General features: G+C 53.4%; 1 protein-coding gene across 4 annotated transcripts in view; it reads left to right on the top strand.

Annotated features, from left to right (window-relative positions):
- The window catches only part of BCAT1 (branched chain amino acid transaminase 1), a 49,011-nt gene extending 28,626 nt beyond the window's left edge, over window positions 1–20,385 (top strand). For 3 of the 4 annotated variants that reach the window (XM_073544017.1, XM_073544014.1, XM_073544015.1), the window contains exons 2-11: window positions 2,385–2,450; window positions 14,503–14,703; window positions 15,386–15,496; window positions 15,604–15,723; window positions 15,809–15,972; window positions 16,146–16,288; window positions 18,061–18,146; window positions 18,226–18,366; window positions 18,723–18,791; window positions 19,138–20,385. In XM_073544017.1, coding sequence (XP_073400118.1) covers window positions 14,593–14,703; window positions 15,386–15,496; window positions 15,604–15,723; window positions 15,809–15,972; window positions 16,146–16,288; window positions 18,061–18,146; window positions 18,226–18,366; window positions 18,723–18,791; window positions 19,138–19,185 — 993 coding nt within the window. In that variant the 5' untranslated portion in view covers window positions 2,385–2,450; window positions 14,503–14,592 and the 3' untranslated portion in view covers window positions 19,186–20,385. The remainder of the gene's footprint in view (window positions 1–2,384; window positions 2,451–14,502; window positions 14,704–15,385; window positions 15,497–15,603; window positions 15,724–15,808; window positions 15,973–16,145; window positions 16,289–18,060; window positions 18,147–18,225; window positions 18,367–18,722; window positions 18,792–19,137) is intronic. The other variant, XM_073544016.1, reaches the window with a different exon arrangement.
- The last annotated feature ends 4,076 nt before the right edge of the window (window positions 20,386–24,461 follow it).

Raw genomic sequence — 24,461 nt, 5'->3', positions numbered from 1 at the left:
CCAATGATGTGCGGGCTCTTACTCCTTAGTAACCAATGATGTGCGGGCTCTTACTCCTTAGTAACCAATGATGTTCGGGCTCTTACTCCTTAGTAACCAACGATGTCTGGGCTCTTACGCCTTAGTAACCAATGATGTGCGGGCTCATACTCCTTAGTAACCAATGATGTCTGGGCTCTTACGCCTTAGTAACCAATGATGTGCGGGCTCTTACGGCTTAGTAACCAATGATGTGCGGGCTCTTACTCCTTAGTAACCAATGATGTTCGGGCTCTTACGCGTTAGTAACCAATGATGTTCGGGCTCTTATGCGTTAGTAACCAATGATGTGCGGGCTCTTACTCCTTAGTAACCAATGATGTGCGGGCTCTTACTCCTTAGTAACCAATGATGTGCGGGCTCTTACTCCTTAGTAACCAATGATGTGCGGGCTCTTACTCGTTAGTAACCAATGAGGGCAGGGCTCTTACTCCTTAGTAACCAATGATGTCCGGGCTCTTACTCCTTAGTAACCAATGATGTCCGGGCTCTTACTCCTTAGTAACCAATGATGTCCGGGCTCTTACTCCTTAGTAACCAATGATGTGCGGGCTCTTACTCCTTAGTAACCAATGATGTGCGGGCTCTTACTCCTTAGTAACCAACGATGTCTGGGCTCTTACGCCTTAGTAACCAATGATGTGCGGGCTCATACTCCTTAGTAACCAATGATGTCTAGGCTCTTACGCCTTAGTAACCAATGATGTGCGGGCTCTTACTCCTTAGTAACCAATGATGTGCGGGCTCTTACTCCTTAGTAACCAATGATGTTCGGGCTCTTACTCCTTAGTAACCAACGATGTCTGGGCTCTTACGCCTTAGTAACCAATGATGTGCGGGCTCATACTCCTTAGTAACCAATGATGTCTGGGCTCTTACGCCTTAGTAACCAATGATGTGCGGGCTCATACTCCTTAGTAACCAATGATGTCTAGGCTCTTACGCCTTAGTAACCAATGATGTGCGGGCTCTTACTCCTTAGTAACCAATGATGTGCGGGCTCTTACTCCTTAGTAACCAATGATGTTCGGGCTCTTACTCCTTAGTAACCAACGATGTCTGGGCTCTTACGCCTTAGTAACCAATGATGTGCGGGCTCATACTCCTTAGTAACCAATGATGTCTGGGCTCTTACGCCTTAGTAACCAATGATGTGCGGGCTCTTACGGCTTAGTAACCAATGATGTGCGGGCTCTTACTCCTTAGTAACCAATGATGTGCGGGCTCTTACGCGTTAGTAACCAATGATGTTCGGGCTCTTACGCGTTAGTAACCAATGATGTGCGGGCTCTTACTCCTTAGTAACCAATGATGTGCGGGCTCTTACTCCTTAGTAACCAATGATGTGCGGGCTCTTACTCGTTAGTAACCAATGAGGGCAGGGCTCTTACTCCTTAGTAACCAATGATGTCCGGGCTCTTACTCCTTAGTAACCAATGATGTTCGGGCTCTTACGCGTTAGTAACCAATGATGTTCGGGCTCTTACGCGTTAGTAACCAATGATGTGCGGGCTCTTACTCCTTAGTAACCAATGATGTGCGGGCTCTTACTCCTTAGTAACCAATGATGTGCGGGCTCTTACTCCTTAGTAACCAATGATGTGCGGGCTCTTACTCGTTAGTAACCAATGAGGGCAGGGCTCTTGCTCTTTATTAACCATTGATGTCTGGGCTGTCACTGCCCCTGATGCCCCCTAGTGTCCTCTGTGCACAGGTTTGTGGCGCGGTGTGTTGCGGTTGCTCCATTTCTGCTGTTTCCTCGCGCTGCCATGATCCGCCTGTGCTGTGTGGTGACCGGACCGTCCCGGCCCAGCGCTCATGTGACACCATCACTGGTAATGGCGCGTGACGGAGCCTGCGCCACTGTGGAGACCGGAGCGCAGAGCTAATGATTATAGGAATCAACCAAGTAGTGCGAGAGGGCGACTGCAGCTGCTGCAGAACCTCGTAATGCACCGCAGCTGCTGCAGAACCTCGTAATGCACCGCAGCTGCTGCAGAACCTCGTAATGCACCGCAGCTGCTGCAGAACCTCTCTAGCAATGGGTAACTTTTGTCAGTTATTGAGGCAGGTATAACCTGTATAAAAGAGGTTGTGCAGCAGCTGTGTCCGCATATCTTATGAGGCATCGCATGTGTGCTCAGCCAATGATCAGTGGGCGCAGAGACGCCATGTAACGTCAGGAGGGGGGCTCCGTGTAACGCCGTCAGGAGGAGGGGGGCTCCGTGTAACGCCGTCAGGAGGAGGGGGGCTCCGTGTAACGTCAGGAGGAGGGTGAGCTCCGTATAATGGTCGCTCCGCCGTCTCCAGACTCTTCAACGAATTCTTTTCTTGTTTCTTTGCAGAACTGCAAAAATGGCTGTGAGAACGGGAAGCCCGGGTGTGACGAGCGCGTGCCCGGAGCCTTTAAGGTGAGTGTGGTGTGTTCTGGGGTCGAGGCCGCTGACAACTTCTCACATGTATCTGGGCAGGTTGTCAGGAGTAGGACAGGACCGCCTATATCAGGGCTGGGCTCTGTATTGTCCCTGGTGGATGCAGGGGGATTTTCTCTGATTTTTGTGCTGCTGCTCTTGGTCTCTCGCTTTTGACACCTTAACCTGGATGTGGCTCCACCCCTCTCCCCGGTCTGTGTTGTGGCTCCACCCCTCTCCCCGGTCTGTGTTGTGGCTCCACCCCCCTGTCCCCGGTCTGTGTTGTGGCTCCGCCCCCTGTCCCCGGTCTGTGTTGTGGCTCCGCCCCCTGTCCCCGGTCTGTGTTGTGGCTCCGCCCCGGTCTGTGTTGTGGCTCCGCCCCGGTCTGTGTTGTGGCTCCGCCCCCTCTCCCCGGTTTCTTGCGTGGCTCCACCCCTCTCCCCGGTCTGTGTTGTGGCTCCACCCCTCTCCCCGGTCTCTGGCGTTGGCCCCCCTCCTCGGTTCATGGCGTGGCCCCTGCTGTAATTCATCAGTTTTCTGGTAGTCGGTGGATCCAGTGTCCCCGGTCATTGATCTTCTGCCCGTCACCAGATCTCCATCCTGCCGGGGGCACTGCCATGATGGGAGATGTCAGTCCAGTGGCGCAGAGGATGCACTGATGGCAGCAGTCTGTGACTGCAGTCATTCACCCATCCTGGTCGGGGTCTGAGGTGCGGGCAGCCTGGCTTCTCCGCTGACCATATCTGAGTGACATTCCCCCCCCCCCCGTGACCCCGCTGACCACTTCTGGCTGCTCCGCACATTCCTGGCCGTTATTTCTGGCTGCACTGATTATATCCTGCTCCTGATCTTCTGCCTCCCACCAGGGATTATCAGACCTCCGGCCACAGAAAGCGAGCGGCCGATACGCGAGGATGAATCCGAGGCTCCGCTGTTGTCCTCCGTTATCAGCCGCTTCTGCTCCGGACTTCATTTCATGCATCTCGGGATATTGCGGATTAATGGCCGATCTACTGTAGCGGAGCCGTTACGTTACAGCAGAGCCCTTGTAGCTGAGCCGTTACGTTACCACAGAGCCCTTGTAGCTGAGCCGTTACGTTACCGCAGGGCCCTTGTAGCTGAGCCGTTATGTTACCGCAGAGCTCTTGTAGCTGAGCCGTTATGTTACCGCAGAGCCCTTGTAGCTGAGCCGTTACGTTACAGCAGAGCCCTTGTAGCTGAGCCGTTACGTTACAGCAGAGCTCTTGTAGCGGAGCCGTTACGTTACAGCAGATCCCTTGTAGCTGAGCCGTTATGTTACAGCAGATCCCTTGTAGCTGAGCCGTTACGTTACAGCAGATCCCTTGTAGCGGAGCCGTTACGTTACAGCAGAGCTCTTGTAGCGGAGCCGTTACGTTACAGCAGAGCTCTTGTAGCGGAGCCGTTACGTTACAGCAGAGCTCTTGTAGCGGAGCCGTTACGTTACAGCAGAGCTCTTGTAGCGGAGCCGTTACGTTACAGCAGAGCTCTTGTAGCGGAGCCGTTACGTTACAGCAGAGCTCTTGTAGCGGAGCCGTTACGTTACAGCAGAGCTCTTGTAGCGGAGCCGTAACGTTACAGCAGAGCCCTTGTAGCGGAGCCGTTACGTTACCGCAGAGCCCTTGTAGCTGAGCCGTTGCGTTACAGCAGAGCTCTTTTTAGCTGAGCCGTTACGTTACAGCAGATCCCTTGTAGCTGAGCCGTTACGTTACAGCAGATCCCTTGTAGCTGAGCCGTTACGTTACAGCAGAGCTCTTGTAGCAGATTGTCATGGCAGATTTGTTGGTTCCCGCAGAAGCCTCTCAGATTGCACATGGCAGCCTCCTCTTTATGGCGGGGATGGCTTCCTCCTCTCTATGGCGGCCTCCTCTTTATGGCGGGGGGCGGCCTCCTCCTCCTCTTTATGGCGGGGCGGCCTCCTCCTCCTCTTTATGGCGGGGGGGCGGCCTCCTCCTCCTCTTTATGGCGGGGGGGGCGGCCTCCTCCTCCTCTTTATGGCGGGGGGGGGCGGCCTCCTCCTCCTCTTTATGGCGGGGGGGGGCGGCCTCCTCCTCCTCTTTATGGCGGGGGGGGCGGCCTCCTCCTCCTCTTTATGGCGGGGGGGGGGCGGCCTCCTCCTCCTCTTTATGGCGGGGGGGGGGCGGCCTCCTCCTCCTCTTTATGGCGGGGGGGGGCGGCCTCCTCCTCCTCTTTATGGCGGGGGGGGGCGGCCTCCTCCTCCTCTTTATGGCGGGGGGGCGGCCTCCTCCTCCTCTTTATGGCGGGGGGGGGCGGCCTCCTCCTCCTCTTTATGGCGGGGGGGGGCGGCCTCCTCCTCCTCCTCTTTATGGCGGGGGGGGCGGCCTCCTCCTCCTCTTTATGGCGGGGGGGGGCGGCCTCCTCCTCCTCCTCTTTATGGCGGGGGGGGCGGCCTCCTCCTCCTCCTCTTTATGGCGGGGGGGGCGGCCTCCTCCTCCTCTTTATGGCGGGGGGGCGGCCTCCTCCTCCTCTTTATGGCGGGGGGGCCTCTTTGTGGCGGGGGGGCCTCCTCCTCCTCCTCCTCCTCTTTGTGGCGGGGGGGCGGCCTCCTCCTCCTCCTCCTCTTTATGGCGGGGGGGCGGCCTCCTCCTGCTCCTCCTCTTTATGGTGGGGGGGCGGTCTCTTTATGGTGGGTGGGTGGTCTCTTTATGGCGGGGGGCGGCCTCCTCCTCCTCCTCCTCCTCCTCCTCTTTATGGTGGGGGGCGGTCTCTTTATGGCAGGGGGGCGGCCTCCTCCTCTTTATGGTGGGGGGGGCGGTCTCTTTATGGCGGGGGGGGCGGCCTCCTCCTCCTCCTCCTCTTTATGGCGGGGGGGCGGTCTCTTTATGGCGGGGGGGCGGTCTCTTTATGGCGGCCTCCTCCTCCTCCTCTTTATGGCGGGGGGGCGGTCTCTTTATGGCGGGGGGCGGCCTCCTCCTCCTCTTTATGGCGGGGGGGGCGGTCTCTTTATGGCGGGGGGGCGGCCTCCTCCTCTTTATGGCGGGGGGGCGGTCTCTTTATGGCGGCCTCCTCCTCCTCCTCTTTATGGCGGGGGGGCGGTCTCTTTATGGCGGGGGGCGGCCTCCTCCTCCTCTTTATGGCGGGGGGGGGCGGTCTCTTTATGGCGGGGGGGCGGCCTCCTCCTCTTTATGGCGGGGGGGGCGGTCTCTTTATGGCGGGGGGGCGGCCTCCTCCTCTTTATGGTGGGGGGGCGGTCTCTTTATGGCGGGGGGGCGGCCTCCTCCTCCTCTTTATGGCGGGGGGGCGGTCTCTTTATGGCGGGGGGGCGGCCTCCTCTTTATGGTGGGGGGGGCGGTCTCTTTATGGCGGGGGGGCGGCCTCCTCCTCTTTATGGTGGGGGGGCGGTCTCTTTATGGCGGGGGGGCGGCCTCCTCCTCTTTATGGTGGGGGGGCGGTCTCTTTATGGCGGGGGGGCGGCCTCCTCTTTATGGCGGGGGGGCGGTCTCTTTATGGCGGGGGGGCGGCCTCCTCCTCCTCTTTATGGTGGGGGGGGCGGTCTCTTTATGGCGGGGGGGCGGCCTCCTCCTCTTTATGGCGGGGGGGCGGCCTCCTCCTCCTCTTTATGGCGGGGGGGCGGCCTCCTCCTCCTCTTTATGGCGGGGGGGCGGTCTCTTTATGGCGGGGGGGCGGCCTCCTCCTCTTTATGGTGGGGGGGCGGTCTCTTTATGGCGGGGGGGCGGCCTCCTCCTCTTTATGGCGGGGGGGCGGCCTCCTCCTCCTCCTCTTTATGGCGGGGGGGCGGCCTCCTCCTCTTTATGGCGGGGGGGCGGCCTCCTCCTCCTCTTTATGGCGGGGGGGCGGCCTCCTCCTCCTCTTTATGGCGGGGGGGCGGCCTCCTCCTCCTCTTTATGGCGGGGGGGGCGGCCTCCTCCTCCTCTTTATGGCGGGGGGGCGGCCTCCTCCTCCTCTTTATGGCGGGGGGGGCGGCCTCCTCCTCCTCTTTATGGCGGGGGGGCGGCCTCCTCCTCTTTATGGCGGGGGGGGCGGTCTCTTTATGGCGGGGGGGCGGCCTCCTCCTCCTCTTTATGGCGGGGGGGCGGTCTCTTTATGGCGGGGGGGCGGCCTCCTCCTCCTCTTTATGGCGGGGGGGCGGTCTCTTTATGGCGGGGGGCGGCCTCCTCCTCTTTATGGCGGGGGGGGCGGTCTCTTTATGGCGGGGGGGGCGGCCTCCTCCTCCTCTTTATGGCGGGGGGGCGGCCTCCTCTTTATGGTGGGGGGGGCGGTCTCTTTATGGCGGGGGGGCGGCCTCCTCTTTATGGCGGGGGGGCGGCCTCCTCCTCCTCTTTATGGCGGGGGGCCGGCCTCCTCCTCCTCTTTATGGCGGGGGGCCGGCCTCCTCCTCCTCTTTATGGCGGGGGGCGGCCTCCTCCTCTTTATGGCGGGGGGCGGCCTCCTCCTCTTTATGGCGGGGGGGCGGCCTCCTCCTCCTCTTTATGGCGGGGGGGCGGCCTCCTCCTCCTCTTTATGGCGGGGGGGCGGTCTCTTTATGGCGGGGGGGCGGCCTCCTCCTCTTTATGGTGGGGGGGCGGTCTCTTTATGGCGGGGGGGCGGCCTCCTCCTCTTTATGGCGGGGGGGGCGGCCTCCTCCTCCTCCTCTTTATGGCGGGGGGCGGCCTCCTCCTCCTCTTTATGGCGGGGGGGCGGCCTCCTCCTCCTCTTTATGGCGGGGGGGCGGCCTCCTCCTCCTCTTTATGGCGGGGGGGGCGGCCTCCTCCTCTTTATGGCGGGGGGGCGGTCTCTTTATGGCGGGGGGGCGGCCTCCTCCTCCTCTTTATGGCGGGGGGGCGGTCTCTTTATGGCGGGGGGGGCGGCCTCCTCCTCCTCTTTATGGCGGGGGGGGCGGTCTCTTTATGGCGGGGGGCGGCCTCCTCCTCTTTATGGCGGGGGGGCGGTCTCTTTATGGCGGGGGGGGCGGCCTCCTCCTCCTCTTTATGGCGGGGGGGCGGCCTCCTCTTTATGGTGGGGGGGGCGGTCTCTTTATGGCGGGGGGGCGGCCTCCTCTTTATGGCGGGGGGCCGGCCTCCTCCTCCTCTTTATGGCGGGGGGCCGGCCTCCTCCTCCTCTTTATGGCGGGGGGCCGGCCTCCTCCTCCTCTTTATGGCGGGGGGCGGCCTCCTCCTCTTTATGGCGGGGGGCGGCCTCCTCCTCTTTATGGCGGGGGGGCGGCCGCCTCCTCCTCTTTATGGCGGGGGGGCGGCCTCCTCCTCCTCTTTATGGCGGGGGGGGCGGTCTCTTTATGGCGGGGGGGCGGCCTCCTCCTCCTCTTTATGGCGGGGGGGCGGTCTCTTTATGGCGGGGGGGCGGCCTCCTCCTCCTCTTTATGGCGGGGGGGGCGGTCTCTTTATGGCGGGGGGGCGGCCTCCTCCTCCTCTTTATGGCGGGGGGCGGCCTCCTCCTCCTCTTTATGGCGGGGGGGCGGCCTCCTCCTCCTCTTTATGGCGGGGGGGCGGTCTCTTTATGGCGGGGGGGCGGCCTCCTCCTCTTTATGGTGGGGGGGGGCGGTCTCTTTATGGCGGGGGGGCGGCCTCCTCCTCTTTATGGCGGGGGGGGGGCCTCCTCCTCCTCTTTATGGCGGGGGGGCGGCCTCCTCCTCCTCTTTATGGCGGGGGGGGCGGCCTCCTCCTCCTCTTTATGGTGGGGGGGCCTCTTTATGGCGGGGGGGCGGCCTCCTCCTCCTCCTCTTTATGGCGGGGGGGGGCGGCCTCCTCCTCCTCCTCCTCCTCCTCCTCCTCCTCCTCCTCCTCCTCCTCCTCCTCCTCCTCCTCCTCCTCCTCCTCCTCCTCCTCCTCCTCTTCTTCTTCTTCTTTATGGCGGGGGGGCGGCCTCCTCCTGCTCCTCCTCTTTATGGCGGGGGGGCGGCCTCCTCCTGCTCCTCCTCTTTATGGTGGGGGGGCGGTCTCTTTATGGCGGGGGGGCGGTCTCTTTATGGCGGGGGGGCGGCCTCCTCCTCTTTATGGTGGGGGGGGCGGTCTCTTTATGGTGGGGGGCGGTCTCTTTATGGCAGGGGGGCGGCCTCCTCTTTATGGTGGGGGGGGCGGTCTCTTTATGGCGGGGGGGCGGCCTCCTCCTCCTCCTTCTCCTCTTTATGGTGGGGGGGCGGTCTCTTTATGGTGGGGGGCGGTCTCTTTATGGCAGGGGGGCGGCCTCCTCCTCTTTATGGTGGGGGGGCGGTCTCTTTATGGCGGGGGGGCGGCCTCCTCCTCCTCCTTCTCCTCTTTATGGTGGGGGGGCGGTCTCTTTATGGCGGGGGGGCGGCCTCCTCCTCCTCCTCTTTATGGCGGGGGGGCGGCCTTGTCTCCTGCAGGGTCTCCCTGACTGATCGTTGGATGCACTTGCAGGAAGCTCCCCTTTAATTCTCGGCATTTTTTGGTGCGACCATCAGCACCGGACACAAACCTCATTTCATGGCGTGAATCTACAAAGAGCCGGTTGTTCCGGGATCAACCCGAAAACAAAGAGGGGATCACCTAAATCTGCGCCGAGTGATCCTATTACTGCCATAATCCCGGAGGTCACCGCTCGGATTATACAGGGCACCGGTGATTACCGCCAGGCCGGCCTCCCCGGGGTCTCACAGAGGCTGTGGCGTGGCTATATGAAGGCTTGCTGGGAGCAGTAGTGGCGGCCATATTGGTTGTCAATCTCCTTTCCTGGATAAAGATGCAGCGGCCTGAATAGAAGACGACTTAAAGGGGCGCTCCAGATGTGTCCCTGTGCTCCGGCCCGTCACCGACAGCGGCTCCCACAGCAGAAGGTCAGGAATAAGTAAAGGGGTCTCCTCCTCCTACAATGGTGCAACGCGTTACCAGACATGGTGGCCAGGAGCTGTAGGACCCCCGGCGTCAAAGATGGAGGAACTGAGACTTTATTCAGTGCAGGGGTGGACCTGTAACCTGGCAGCCGTATTGTGACTGTGTGAATCTGCAGACCACCAGGGATATCATTATTACCCCTTCTCTGCCCTCGACCAACAGTAATGTGACTATTAACCCTTCACTGCCCTAGACCACCATGGATGTTTTCTCTGCCCTCGACCAACAGGGATATTATTATTACCCCTTCTCTGCCCTAGACCACCAGGGATGTCATTATTACCCCTTCTCTGCCCTCGACCAACAGGGATGTGACTTAACCCTTCACTGCCCTAGACCACCAGGGATGTTGTTATTACCCGTTCATTGCCCTAGACCACCATGGATGTTATCTCTTCTCTGCCCTTGACCACCAGGGATGTTGTTACCCCTTCTCTGCCCTCGACCACCAGGGATGTTGTTGTTACCCCTGCTATGCCCTAGACCACCAGGGATGTCGTTACCCCTTCTCTACCCTAGACCACCAGGGATATTATCACCCCCTCACTCTGAGATGTCACTGAACCCTGCAGGGGAAATAAAGATGCCCTTCAATACATCAATTAGTAATAATTACTGTAATTGGGAGAGGACAGGAGGGGCCACAAACTTCATTTGCTCAGGGGCCCCAGGAGATCCTATGGGGGGCCCCTGAGAACCCTTCATTCTGAGATCTGAGTCAGGGGGTCCCATCGTGATATGACCTCACACTAGTGGTGGAAGACCCCTCTAATTATCGTTCCTTGTACAGGAGTCAGGTGTCAGAAGCGGCAGCTGGGAATGCGGCATGAAGGGACCCCTGGCCTCCATTAGTCTGCACCTGTGGGGGGCCAGGGTATATATCTGGAGTGGGGGATCCTTGCAGTGTCGGTGCGGACACCTCCCCCAGTGGCCGCTCCTGCTGGATCAGCTTTTATCGGTGTTCGTGTTCTTGGAGGTCCTCTCGAGGCCGCTTCCCTTCTGTTGACTCGCTGTCTCGGATTTTCCACCCGTTCGGGCTCCTTGGACGCCATAATGTAGAAGTGACCGGATCTGTCCTCTTATGTCCGGATGCTGCAGGAAGCCCCTGACAACCCCACCGCTCCTGACTACTGAGACCAGGGTGCCCCTAGGCTTTCTGCTATTCTGTAGTCAGAGTCCTTGGCTTAAAGGTTACTGATAAGATCCCTGGTGGCCAAGGGTCGTTCACAGTTGTGTAAAATGACCTTTGTGTTCTAGAGCTGGATTTACAGCGCAGGATTATCGGGCGCACCTAGAAAGCGAGTGTCAACAGGTCCCCCGACAACTCGTTCTACAACTGATCGAAGAACAGAACTAGAACAACATGGGAAGGGAAGCAAAAGACCAGAAAAAGCCATACACCTGACAAATGCTATTGAGAACTCTGCTATTAGAAGTGGAAAGGAAGAACAAAGACGAAAGAATCTAATTAATAAAATTATTGGAGAAAGAGAAACCAATCACAAACTAAAATGTTTCTATACTAATGCACAAAGCATGGGCAACAAACAAGGAGAATTGGAACTACTAACACAGGAACAGAAATATGATGTAATTGGAATCACTGAAACTTGGTGGGACAATACACATGATTGGAATACAAGACTAGAAGGATACAACTTATTTGCAAGAAACAGACTTGATAAACGAGGAGGGGGTGTCGCATTGTATGTTCGAAACGCGTATATCTGCACAGAGATTGAAGCTTCAGAGACTGGGAGTTCTGTGGAAACTGTTTGGGTAAGAATACAAGGACAGAACAATGGAAAGGACACCATTGTAGGCATTTACTACAGGCCGCCTGTGCAAGCTGAAGATATGGATGAACTCTTTATGCATCAAATGGCCAAGTTCTCCAAAAAATATGACATAGTTGTCATGGGAGATTTCAACTATCCAGACATTTGTTGGGAATCTCTCTCAGGCAAAACTAACAGGTCAAGGAAATTCTTATCCTCTCTTGCTGACAACTTTATCTTCCAAAAGGTAAGGGAGAAAACAAGGGGAACTGCTACCTTGGATCTAATCCTTATAAACAGGGAGGAAATGGTTGAGGAGGTAAAAGTGGCTGGGACCCTAGGAGGTAGCGACCATGCTATTTTAGAATTTTGGATTACTAGAGGTGGAAGACCTGTGAAGACTCAGACGTCAAGGTTAGATTTCAGAAAGGCAGATTTTAAGGGATTCAGAAAGAGAATTGGAGGGATCCAATGGCTGGATATCCTTAAAGACAAAAATGTCCAGGAAGGATGGGAAATCTTGAAAAATGAAATTCTCAAAGCACAGTTGTTAACAATTCCGAAAAGAGGGAAGAATAGGAAGCATTTAAGGAAACCAGGATGGATGAACACAGAACTTAAGCACATGCTAAAAAGGAAGAAAAAAATGTTTATAAAATGGAAAGAGGGAGGCATATCTAAAGAAGAATATAATGCTGTCTGCAGAACCTGCAGGGCACAAATCAGATTAGCTAAAGCTGAAAATGAACTGAGGCTTGCAAGAGATGTCAAAAGCAATAATAAAGGATTTTGGGGATATGTCAAAAGTAAAAGAAAAGTCAAAGATGCTATAGGATTTTTACAGGATGAAAATGATGAAATGGTAAGACAGGATGTTGAGAAGGCTGAACTTTTAAATTCCTATTTTGCATCTGTTTTCTCTCAGAAAGGAAATGCAACATCAACTGTTATTCACTGTCCTATTAAGGGAATAGAAGAATCCAGGATATCTATAAACAGAAAGATAGTGAGGAAACACTTAGCTAACCTAAATGAATTCAAGTCTCCAGGTCCAGATGAATTACACCCCAGAGTACTGAAGGAGATAGCAGAAGAAATTTTTGAACCCCTCTCCATAATCTTTGAAAATTCTTGGAGAACAGGAGAAGTGCCAGAAGACTGGAGAAGAGCAAATGTTGTTCCTATCTTCAAAAAGGGGAAGAAGGTGGACCCAGGCAACTATAGGCCGGTGAGTCTGACTTCTATACCAGGAAAGATCTTTGAACAAATTATTAAACAACATGTATGTCAATACCTGGATAAGAATAAAGTGATTAAACAGAGTCAGCATGGGTTTCTAACTAATAAGTCATGTCAGACTAACTTAATTTCCTTCTATGACGGTATCACTGATTGGGTGGATCAAGGAAATGCTGTAGATATAGTATATCTTGACTTCAGCAAAGCATTTGACAAAGTCTCTCATACAATCCTTATTGAAAAAATGACTAAGTATGGAATGGACAAGGCAACTGTTAGGTGGATTCATAACTGGCTTAGTGATCGGACCCAAAGAGTGGTCGTAAATGGCTGCACATCCAGTTGGAAGAATGTCTCAAGTGGGGTACCACAGGGCTCTGTCCTGGGCCCTGTATTGTTCAACATCTTTATCAACGATTTAGATGAAGGAATTGAGGGTAAACTGATTAAATTTGCTGATGACACAAAGCTAGGAGGGATGGCTAATACTAGAGAAGAGAGAGAGAGGATTCAAAAAGATTTAAATAAACTGGAGAAGTGGGCAGCAACTAACAGAATGGTTTTTAACAGGGAGAAATGCAAAGTACTACATCTGGGCAATAAAAATGAAAAAAGCATATATAGAATGGGAGGAATAGGGCTAAGTGACAGCACATGTGAAAAAGACTTGGGTATACTAATAGATCACAGACTGAATATGAGTCAACAGTGTGATGCAGCAGCAAAAAAGGCAAATGCAATTCTAGGATGTATTAACAGAAGCATACAGTCTAGATCACGTGAAGTCATTATTTCACTCTACTCCTCTTTGGTCAGACCTCATCTGGAATATTGTGTCCAGTTTTGGGCACCACATTTTAAAAAAGACATCAACAAACTGGAGCAAGTTCAGAAAAGATCGACCAGAATGGTGACCGGTCTGCAAACCCTGTCTTATGAGGAAAGGTTGCAGGATTTGGGAATGTTTAGTTTGCAAAAGAGAAGACTGAGAGGAGACTTAATAGCTGTCTACAAATATCTAAAGGGCTGTCACATTGTAGAAGGATCAACTTTATTCTCATTTGCACAAGGAAAGACTAGAAGCAATGGGATGAAACTGAATGGGAAGAGACACAGATTAGATATTAGAAAAAACTTTTTGACAGTTAGAGTGATCAATGAGTGGAACAGGCTGCCACGAGAAGTGGTGAGTTCTCCTTCAATGGAAGTCTTCAAACAGAGGCTGGACAGACATCTGACTGGGATGATTTAGCGAATCCTGCTTTGAGCAGGGGGTTGGACCAGATGGCCCAGGAGGTCCCTTCCAACTCTACGATTCTATGATTCTATGATTCTATGAACTCATTCCCCTGGCAAAACGATTATTAAGCTGACTTCAAGATGGCTGCTCTCGGCAGCACATCATCCTGTGTAACCAGCTCGTGCTGCAGAGAACCAGCGTGTCTTTCCTGCCTGAAGAAGGCTTGTAAATGTCCACCGGTTGGCAGACAACGAGCCGTGTTTACACCGTGGTCCGGCATGTGTTATACTGACCTAAGTCGCTGCGTTATTTGGTGGCCTCGGGTCAAGAGAGAATCTGGGGGGACGGTGAAGTTAATGGCAACATCCCTGGTGGTCTAGGGTCACAATAACATTAATGAACACACCCCTGGGGGTCTAGGGTCATGAAGGAATTTAGAGACATACCTGGTAGTTTAGGATCATGAAGGAAGGAATATAGACTCTCCTGGTGGTCTAGGGTCACTAGTATAGTAATTTAGACGTCTCTGGTGGTCGAAGGTCTTGAAGGAATTGAAAGATTCCTATTGGTCTGAGTCACTATGAAATTAATGGTGGCATCACTGGTGGTCTTTGGTCAGGAAGGTGACGCTGGCGACGTCCCTGGTGGTCTTTGGTCAGGAAGGTGACGCTGGCGACGTCCCTGGTGGTCTTTGGTCAGGAAGGTGACGCTGGCGACGTCCCTGGTGGTCTTGGCTGGGGATGGTGATAGTGGCGATGTCCCTGGTGGTCTTTGGTCAGGAAGGTGACGCTGGCGACGTCCCTGGTGGTCTTGGGCTGTATACTGCAGTTCGTGGGGATGGTTAACCATAGATGAGGTAGTGATGTTCTGACCTTGTTGGTGCTTGTAGTGCGTACATCGGCGTCCTCTGCATTATTTTTACCTCTCCTCTTCTCTTCTCCTTTCAGGCATCGGACTTAACAGTTGAGCTCACCAACTCCCCGAAGCAGAAGCCGGACCCGGCCACCCTGGTGTTCGGCACAGAGTTCACCGACCACATGCTGATGGTGGAGTGGTCTGCGGAGAAGGGCTGGCAGCGGCCGGTCATCAAACCTCTGCAGAACTTGAGCCTGCACCCGGCCTGCAGCGTCTTCAACTACGCCATAGAGGTGAGCGATATCCCCATCTGGGACCAGGGCTGACGACCTGCGTCAGGGTTGTGGGCAGACAAGCTGCGTCGGGGTCGTGGGCTGATGACCTGCGTCGTGGACTGATGACCTGCGTCGTGGGCCGACGACCTGCGTCGGGGTCGTCGACTGACGACCTGCATTGGGAGCTGACTACCTGCGTTGGGGTTGCGGGCTGACGACCTGCGTTGTGGGCTGACGACCTGCGTCGGGGTCAGGGGCTGATGACCTGCATACGGGTGGGTGGTTGGCTCTGGTGGGGCTCGTGTCCGCTGGGGGTCGTGGGCTGACGACCTGCATTGGGAGCTGACTACCTGCATCGAGGTTGCGGGCTGACAACCTGTGTCGGGGGCTGACGACCTGTGTCGGGGGCTGACGACCTGCATTGGGAGCTGACTACCTGCGTTGGGGTTGCGGGCTGATGACCTGCGTTGGGGTCGGGGGCTGACGACCTGCATACGGGTGGGTGGTTGGCTCTGGTGGGGATCGTGTCCGCTGGGGGTCGTGGGCTGACGACCTGCATTGGGAGCTGACGACCTGCATCGAGGTTGCGGGTTGACTACCTGTGTCGGGGGCTGACGACCTGCATACGGGCGGGTGGTCGGCTCTGGTGGGGCTCGTGTCCGCTGGGGGTTGTGGTGATGACGATGAGTTCTTTGTGCAGCTCTTTGAGGGGATGAAGGCGTATCGAGGAGAAGATGGGAAGATTCGCTTGTTCCGTCCTCAGCTGAACATGGAGAGGATGCTCCGATCCGCCAAGAGACTCACCCTGCCCGTAAGTGAGAGCGCCTGACATGCCCTGCAGGCATGACAGCACGAGACCCCCGTAAGGCTCCGGCGCTGTGATAAGGGGGTGACTCGGGTTCCTGCCATGTGTTGCAGGCGTTTGATAAGCGGGAGCTCCTGGACTGTATCCTGAAGCTGATCGATGTGGACCGCGCCTGGGTGCCGGAGTCCTCCGCCGCCAGCCTGTACGTCCGGCCCGTCTTCATTGGCACCGAGGTGAGTGGCCATGTGCGAGGAGGGGGTTAGATGTTGTGGTCAGGGGGTCTCGCTTTTATGACCTCTCTGTCCCCCGTTTCTCCAGCCATCTCTGGGGGTGAAGAGACCGTCCAAGGCCATGATCTACGTCATCCTCAGCCCGGTCGGGCCGTACTTCTCCAGCGGAGCCTTCACCCCAATCTCATTATGGGCCGACCCCAAATACGTCCGGGCCTGGAAAGGCGGAACCGGCGACAGCAAAATCGGAGGGTACGGCAAGTAGTTGTGAGAATTGTGTGACCGCCTCGTTATTACACAGCACCCCCGGTGGCAGGGAGGGTGATAGCAACCAATATTTAAGAGGGACTTATTAAAGGGGTTGCATTAGCCCCATTAATACAGGGTATTAAGACTCTCAGAAGCAGCAGATGTCTTGTGTTTAGGAATTATGGAAACTCCCTCTTCGCTCAATACGAGGCTCAGGGCTACGGCTGTCAGCAGGTCCTCTGGCTGTACGGCGAGGACGAGCAGATCACCGAAGTCGGCACAATGAATCTCTTCCTGTTCTGGACGAATGAAAACGGCGGTAAGAGGAAAAAAAAAATACCCCAATGATAACGGGATTGTAACACCGAAATCCAGTGCATTTTACAGCAGGTCGTAAAGCGATTTGTACCAAAATGAAATAAAGCAAAGGAATCTAATCCAAAAAGGGAACATATATTCCTGTAAAAATGACTCTTCATTGGAAATACTTAAAAACATGGTGTATTGTAGGGCTTTATGTGGTCTAGGCATTTTTGGGGTTTTCCGTTTTTCTTGCTCGCTGGGACAGGTGTTAAGTGTCTCTATTAAAGAGTCATTTTTATAGGAATATCTGTTGAGATGTTGGTGGTTGTGGTGACATCTAGTGGCCACTATGAAAACTGCGTTATGTGAGAAATCCCGTGATATGGATCTAAGGATCCTGCTATTATCACCGGCCTGCGCAGGCCGCACATACACGGATCTGTCCCCGGCCTGCCGCTGTCTGATGGCGGCACGTTAGCGGCAGATGGTCGCTGACGGCAGAACACAAATTACTTTTCAAATCCAATTTGTGTCTTAGATCTCATTCTCCTGCACAGAAAACATTATTATTTGTCCCACTGAGCTTGAGACTCCTCATCTGCCTCAGGGCCTCGAGGGTTAATGCTCTACATCGAGGACGGGTTTATATGAGACCGCCATCTGGGAGTAAAGTCCGATCTCAGGCTGAATGCAGCAGGCAGGGGCGCTAATACTTCTGTCATGTAGAATCTATAGTCAGTGGCGCGGCGTGAGGCATCAACTTACCAGGACTAGTACAGCTCCCACAGACGCTCTCTGCCCCCTGCTGATCTTCTGCTCGCTCTCTATCCCCCCCTCCTTGGCTGCTCTTCTGTCCCTTGCCGCTCTTGCTCTCTTTCTGTCCCCCGCTCACCCTCTGTCCCCTCCGCGCCCATTGTGTTCTCTCCCTCACGCTCACTCTCTGTTCCCCCCCCGGCTTCTCTTCTGCATCTCGCTTACTCTCTGCCCCCCCCCCCCCATGGCTGCTCTCTTGTCCCCTGCTGGTCTCCTGCCTCTCGCTAGCTCTTTCTCCCCCATGGCTGCTCTTCTGTCCCTTGCCACTCCCGCGCGCCCTCTGTCCCCTTCTGTGCCCTCTGTCCCCTCCCTCGCTCTGTCCCCTCCCTCGCGCGCGCGCTCTGTCCCCTCCCTCGCGCGCTCGCTCTGTCCCCTCTGTCCCCTCCCTCGCGCGCTCTGTCCCCTCCCTCGCGCGCTCTGTCCCCTCCCTCGCGCGCTCGCTCTGTCCCCTCTGTCCCCTCCCTCCCTCGCTCTGTCCCCTCCCTCCCTCGCTCTGTCCCCTCCCTCCCTCGCTCTGTCCCCTCCCTCGCGCGCTCGCTCTGTCCCCTCCCTCGCTCGCTCGCTCTGTCCCCTCCCTCGCGCGCTCGCTCGCTCTGTCCCCTCTGTCCCCTCCCTCGCGCGCTCGCTCTGTCCCCTCCCTCGCGCGCTCTGTCCCCTCCCTCGCACGCTCGCTCGCTCTGTCCCCTCTGTTCCCTCCCTCGCTCTGTCCCCTCCCTCGCACACTCGCTCGCTCTGTCCCCTCTGTCCCCTCCCTCGCACACTCGCTCGCTCTGTCCCCTCTGTTCCCTCCCTCGCTCTGTCCCCTCCCTCGCACACTCGCTCGCTCTGTCCCCTCTGTCCCCTCCCTCGCGCGCTCTGTCCCCTCCCTCGCACGCTCGCTCGCTGTCCCCTCTGTTCCCTCCCTCGCTCTGTCCCCTCCCTCGCCCCTCTCCATCCTCTTCTGGCATTTTGCGATGACGTCTTCTTATTTTCTAGAGTTGGAGTTGGCGACTCCACCGCTGGATGGCATCATCCTCCCGGGGGTCACCCGGCGCAGCATCCTGGACCTGGCTCTGCAGTGGGTCGGTTGATCTTGTTCTCTGGTTTCAGCCGCTGGCCATACGGTTAGACTGCAGCTGATGAGCACGTTCTTTGTCGCAGGGGGAGTTTAAGGTGTCGGAGCGATATTTAACGATGGCTGCTCTGGTGAAAGCGGTGAAGGAGGATCGAGTCAAGGAGATGTTCGGCGCTGGGACGGCGTGCGTGGTGTGTCCGGTGGGAAGGATCCTGTACAAGGACGAGGTAAGAGCTGTGGGTTGGGGGGGGGGGGGCCTGGCCTGGCGGCTCTGTTGTGGGCAGGGGGCCTGGCGGCTCTGTTGTGGGTTTGGGGGGGCCCCGGCCTGGCGGCTCTGTTGTGGGTTTGGGGGGGCCCCGGCCTGGCGGCTCTGTTGTGGGTTTGGGGGGGCCCCGGCCTGGCGGCTCTGTTGTGGGTTTGGGGGGGCCCCGGCCTGGCGGCTCTGTTGTGGGTTTGGGGGGGCCCCGGCCTGGCGGCTCTGTTGTGGGTTTGGGGGGGCCCGGTCTGGTGGGAGGGCGCTGTGTTTTTGGTGGGGGGCAGGGTTGCTCCTCCTTCTCATCTGTGCATCTTCTGTGCTTTCTAGAACCTGGATATCCCCACCAATGAGAACAAGCTGGCGGCCCGGTTCCTGAAGGAGCTGACGGACATCCAGGTGAGGGGCTCTCCCGCGCGGTCCCTCGTAGGCCGAGGTCGGCTCACTCCTCCTGAAATCCTCTGTGCTGCCTGGGACGCTGGTGCCTGTAGCTGAGCATAAGGCTACGGCCGCACTGTCAGTTTTTGTTCTCGGCATTTGTAGCCAAAACCGGGCGAGGAACCATCAGAGGACAAGGTATAATAGAGCCAGGGGCCCGGTTCTGCAGGTCTGACCCACTCCGGGTTTTGGCTTACAAATACCGATGTGACATCCTGCCGGGCTACGGCCAGCTCTAGATCTCCAGAGATCCCTGTCCTGCACTCCCCTGCCGTCCTCTGTGCTGACCCCGGTGTTTCTCTTTCAGTACGGGCGGACAGCGAGCGAGTGGCCGGTGCTGGTGGGAGAGCCGTAACCCCCGTCCCTGTGAGGCGGAGATCCACCGGCGGTCTGGAATCCCGGATCTCCTTGGTTTGTTCTGTGCTGTGACTCGTTACCATGTGTCCCCATCACAGACCGCAGATGGTCGCTCCTCTCCGCCTCTCGTCCTGACGGTGACGTTCTGCATCGCTGCTGATAAATCAGGAATTGTACATGTGACTCGCCAAGCGCCGGTGACCTGCATCACAGCCGTGTTCGGTCCCATCGCCGGATCCGGGAAACGTGCAATCGGGGCTTTCAGATTAACCACTAAATCGCTGACAAATCTCACAGAAATATAAAAAAAAAAGCCAAAAGTCGCATAATGGTGAGAAACGTCCGCAACACATCAGCACCACTCCAGATCAGCGCAGGATATCTTAACCTCCAGTCACCTCCAGAGCTGCGCTCACTATTCTGCTCTTACATCCTGTCTTATGCTCCAGAGCTGCACTCGCTATTCTGCTCTTACATCCTGTCTTATGCTCCAGAGCTGCACTCCTATTCTGCTCTTACATCCTGTCTTATCCTCCAGAGCTGCACTCGCTATTCTGCTTTTACATAGTGTTGTCTTATGTGATATAACAACAGAATAGTGACCGGAGTATAAGATGTGATAAGATCTGATAATTGCCCCGTTCCTGCGCTGACTTCTCTCTCCTCTCGGAGGCGCCGTTGCTCTGGTTCCGCCTCACTCTTGCTCCTTGCCCATTAATCATCTCTGATTTTCAGGTTTTTTTGTTATTACCAAAGAGCCGTTTATGATTCCAAATCCACATTATCCGGAGTGTAGTAAGTCCGGTGATCCAGAATATTCTGATCTGTTAGCCGTACCGGACTATCGGAATTACCATAGAATGTGTGGATGACGATGACCACAGAGCGAAGATCGTACTCCGCAGCGGTGGCATCTGGGCCCCGCCCCATTGTCAGTTTATGCAAATCCTTATTAGAAAACCTTAGGTGACCGGACCCCCGGTATTCAGTGCTCCGTGATCGTGACGTTTTACCGTTGTGTACAGTGTTGAGTCCGTCGCCATCGTGGACCCCGAGTTCTCCTCCTTCCTTTCTCCCTCCATATTATTGTGACGGATCGATGTCGTTATCATCGTTACATTCAGGGATTAGTAATGAAATATTGTAAAGAAATTGTGAGACCAAGAGAGAAAATGCAATAAATCCGTGTAAGAAACCACGTCATGTGTGTGTGATTTATAGGGGGCCGCACTGATAACGGGGGACGCAAACCACCGAGCAGTGATCTCATGATTGTCTCCCCCCGGTGGTCATATGTATGAACTGAGAAACGATTATTATCCACATCCCGGCTAACAAAGCACAAAAACGGGAAATATCACATGTGAAATACATTACTGCTCCGGAACACAGGAAAAACCGAAGAAACGTCACTGGTCATAAAGGCAACTCGTGTGTGAGCATCAGCCAATGAGGAGGCCGGGAACCTCACCCCAAGATATTCCACACGCGTAGCCGCCATTTATATGGATGGGTAAGATCCTGCTGCGATAAAAGCCTTTGGGACAGAGGGAAGTAATATTCTTGTATATAGGGGCAGTATTATAGTTATATTCTTGTACATAGGGGCAGTATTATAGTAGTTATATTCTTGCCCATAGGGGGCAGTATTATAGTAGTTATATTCTTGCCCATAGGGGCAGTATTATAGTAGTTATATTCTTGCCCATAGGGGCAGTATTATAGTAGTTATATTCTTGCCCATAGGGGCAGTATTATAGTAGTTATATTCTTGCCCATAGGGGCAGTATTATAGTAGTTATATTCTTGCCCATAGGGGGCAATATTATAGTAGTTATATTCTTGCCCATAGGGGGCAGTATTATAGTAGTTATATTCTTGCCCATAGGGGCAGTATTATAGTAGTTATATTCTTGTACATAGGGGCAGTATTATAGTAGTTATATTCTTGTACATAGGGGGCAATATTATAGTAGTTATATTCTTGCCCATAGGGGGCAGTATTATAGTAGTTATATTCTTGCCCATAGGGGCAGTATTATAGTAGTTATATTCTTGTACATAGGGGCAGTATTATAGTAGTTATATTCTTGTACATGGGGGCAATATTATAGTAGTTATATTCTTGTACATAGGGGGCAGTATTATAGTAGTTATATTCTTGTACAGAGGGGGCAGTATTATAGTAGTTATATTCTTGTACAGAGGGGGCAGTATTATAGTAGTTATATTCTTGTACATAGGAGCAGTATTATAGTAGTTATATTCTTGTACATAGGAGCAGTATTATAGTAGTTATATTCTTGTACATAGGGGGCAGTATTATAGTAGTTATATTCTTGTACATAGGAGCAGTATTATAGTAGTTATATTCTTGTACATAGGGGGCAGTATTATAGTAGTTATATTCTTGTACATAGGGGGCAGTATTATAGTAATTATATTCTTGTACATAGGAGCAGTATTATAGTAGTTATATTCTTGTACATAGGAGCAGTATTATAGTAGTTATATTCTTGTACATAGGGGGCAGTATTATAGTAGTTATATTCTTGTACATAGGGGGCAGTATTATAGTAGTTATATTCTTGTACATAGGGGCAGTATTATAGCAATTATATTCTTGTACATAGGGGGCAGTATTATAGTAGTTATATTCTTGTACATAGGAGCAGTATTATAGTAGTTATATTCTTGTACATAGGGGCAGTATTATAGCAATTATATTCTTGTACATAGGGGGCAGTATTATAGTAGTTATATTCTTGTACATAGGGGGCAGTATTATAGCAGTTATATTCTTGTATATAGGGGGCAGTATTATAGTAATTATATTCTTGTACATAGGAGCAGTATTATAGTAGTTATATTCTTGTACATAGGAGCAGTATTATAGTAGTTATATTCTTGTACATAGGGGGCAGTATTATAGCAGTTATATTCTTGTATATAGGGGGCAGTATTATAGTAGTTATATTCTTGTACATAGGGGGCAGTATTATAGCAATTATATTCTTGTACATGGGGGGCAGTATAATAGTAGTTATATTCTTGTACATAGGGGGCAGTATTATAGTAGTTATATTCTTGTACATAGGGAGCAGTATTATAGTAGTTATATTCTTGTACATAGGGGGCAGTATTATAGTAGTTATATTCTTGTACATAGGGGGCAGTATAATAGTAGTTATATTCTTGTACATAGGGGGCAGTATTGTAGTAGTTATATTCTTGTACATAGGGGGCAGTATAATAGTAGTTATATTCTTGTACATAGGGGGCAGTATTATAGTAGTTATATTCTTGTACATAGGGGGCAGTATAGTAGTAGTTATATTCTTGTACATAGGGGGCAGTATTGTAGTAGTTATATTCTTGTACATAGGACCAGTATTATAGTACTTATAGTCTTACACATAGGGGGCAGTATTATAGTAGTTATATTCTTGTACATAGAGGCAGTTGGAGTCACCGTAGGAGGCAAAAACAGAAGTACTAGCTAAGTCCAGAAAACCAGAGAAGTTGGCAGCTATCGGATTGCAGACCCCTGAACCTAACAACAACAACAACAACTAGCAGTAGCCATGGGGGGTTCCTACGGTGCCCTAGACCCCTCGATCACAGCCGGAGAACTACATAGCCTGAAGACAGAAAGGGAAATCTAAACTGCCCCAGAGCAGACCCCAAAGCAATAGGCAGCCCCCAACATGTAATCACGGTGAAGCAAGATGAAAAAACACAGATAGAAAGATAGGCTGAGCAAATGATGGGGCCCAAGCTAACTATATAGGACAGGATAGAAAAGCTGCTGTCTGCAATCCGTCAAAACCCTCTCAAAAACAAGAGCCAACAGACTGATAGGGAAAAAAGCCCTGAAGACGCTAGGCTTCAAAAAGACTATATCAGTACTCAGGTATTTTCTGAAGACAGAGCAAAAACGAATTCAGCTCACCCAGCAGGGAAAGGCAGACATCAGAAAAACAAGGCAAAACAAAACCAAAACACAAATGCAAAAAGAAGAGCAGAAAAACTTAGCTTTTGAGGAGCAGGAATCAGACTGGTCTCCAAGAATCCCTCAGAGAAATCACCCGCAAGGCAGAAGGGCGTCGGCTGCCTTATATCCAGTCAGCAATTCCAGTCACCATCATTCTGCTCAGGTGCTTTGTAATCTGCCTCACTACCTTCCTTCACCAGAAGAGGGAGTTCATCAGACCTCAATGGTGAAGGGGAAAATGAACTCACAACAGTACCTCCCCCTTGAGGAGGGGTCACTGAACCCTCATCCACGCCACCAGGGCGATCAGGGTGAGCCCGATGAAAGGCACGCACCAATCTTTTGTCATGAATATCAGAGGCAGAGACCCAGGAATTATCCTCCTGACCATAACCCTTCCACTTAACCAAATACTGGAGTCTCCGTCTAGCCAGACGGGAATCCAGTATCTTCTCTACCTCATATTCCATGTTACCTTCAACCAATACAGGGTCAGGAGGTGCCACCCCAGGAACAACTGGTTCAACAAACCTCTTCAACAAGGACTTATGAAACACATTATGAATTTTAAATGTGAAAGGAAGAGCCAAACGAAGAGAGACCGGATTAATAATCTCCAAAATCTTGTAAGGTCCAATAAATCTAGGCTTAAACTTAGGAGAAGCCACCTTCATAGCAATATTTTTTGATGATAACCAAACCAAATCACCAACCTTAAACTGGGGACCAATGGTCCTATGTCGGTTGGAAAACCGCTGGGCCTTTTCCTGGGAGAGAGAGAACTTATCCACCACTTGGTCCCAGATCTGGTGCATTCTCTCCACCACAGTGTCAACACCTGGGCAGGCAGAAGGCTCCACCTGCCCTGAAGAAAATCGAGGATGAAACCCAAAGTTACAAAAACAAGGTGACATCAAAGTGGCAGAACTAGCTCTATTATTTAATGCAAATTCGGCCAAGGGCAAAAATGAAACCCAATCATCCTGATCAGCGGAAATAAAACATCTCAAATATGACTCCAAGGTCTGGTTTGTTCTCTCTGTCTGCCCATTGGTCTGAGGGTGAAAAGCAGAGGAGAAGGACAACTGAATTCCCAGCTTGGAACAGAAAGTCCTCCAAAACCTAGACACAAACTGAACTCTGTCAGATACAATGTTCTCACGAATCCCGTGCAAGCGAACCACCTGTTGCAAAAACGGGCACCAACTCAGAGGAAGATGGCAACTTAGGGAGTGGTACAAGATGAACCATCTTAGAGAACCTATCACATAACAGTCAAT

This window comes from Dendrobates tinctorius, unplaced genomic scaffold, assembly GCF_039654945.1.
Source record: "Dendrobates tinctorius isolate UK_male_01 unplaced genomic scaffold, ASM3965494v1 ptg000136l, whole genome shotgun sequence".
Taxonomy (NCBI): domain Eukaryota; kingdom Metazoa; phylum Chordata; class Amphibia; order Anura; family Dendrobatidae; genus Dendrobates; species Dendrobates tinctorius.
This window is presented reverse-complemented; position numbering and strand designations above follow the sequence as displayed.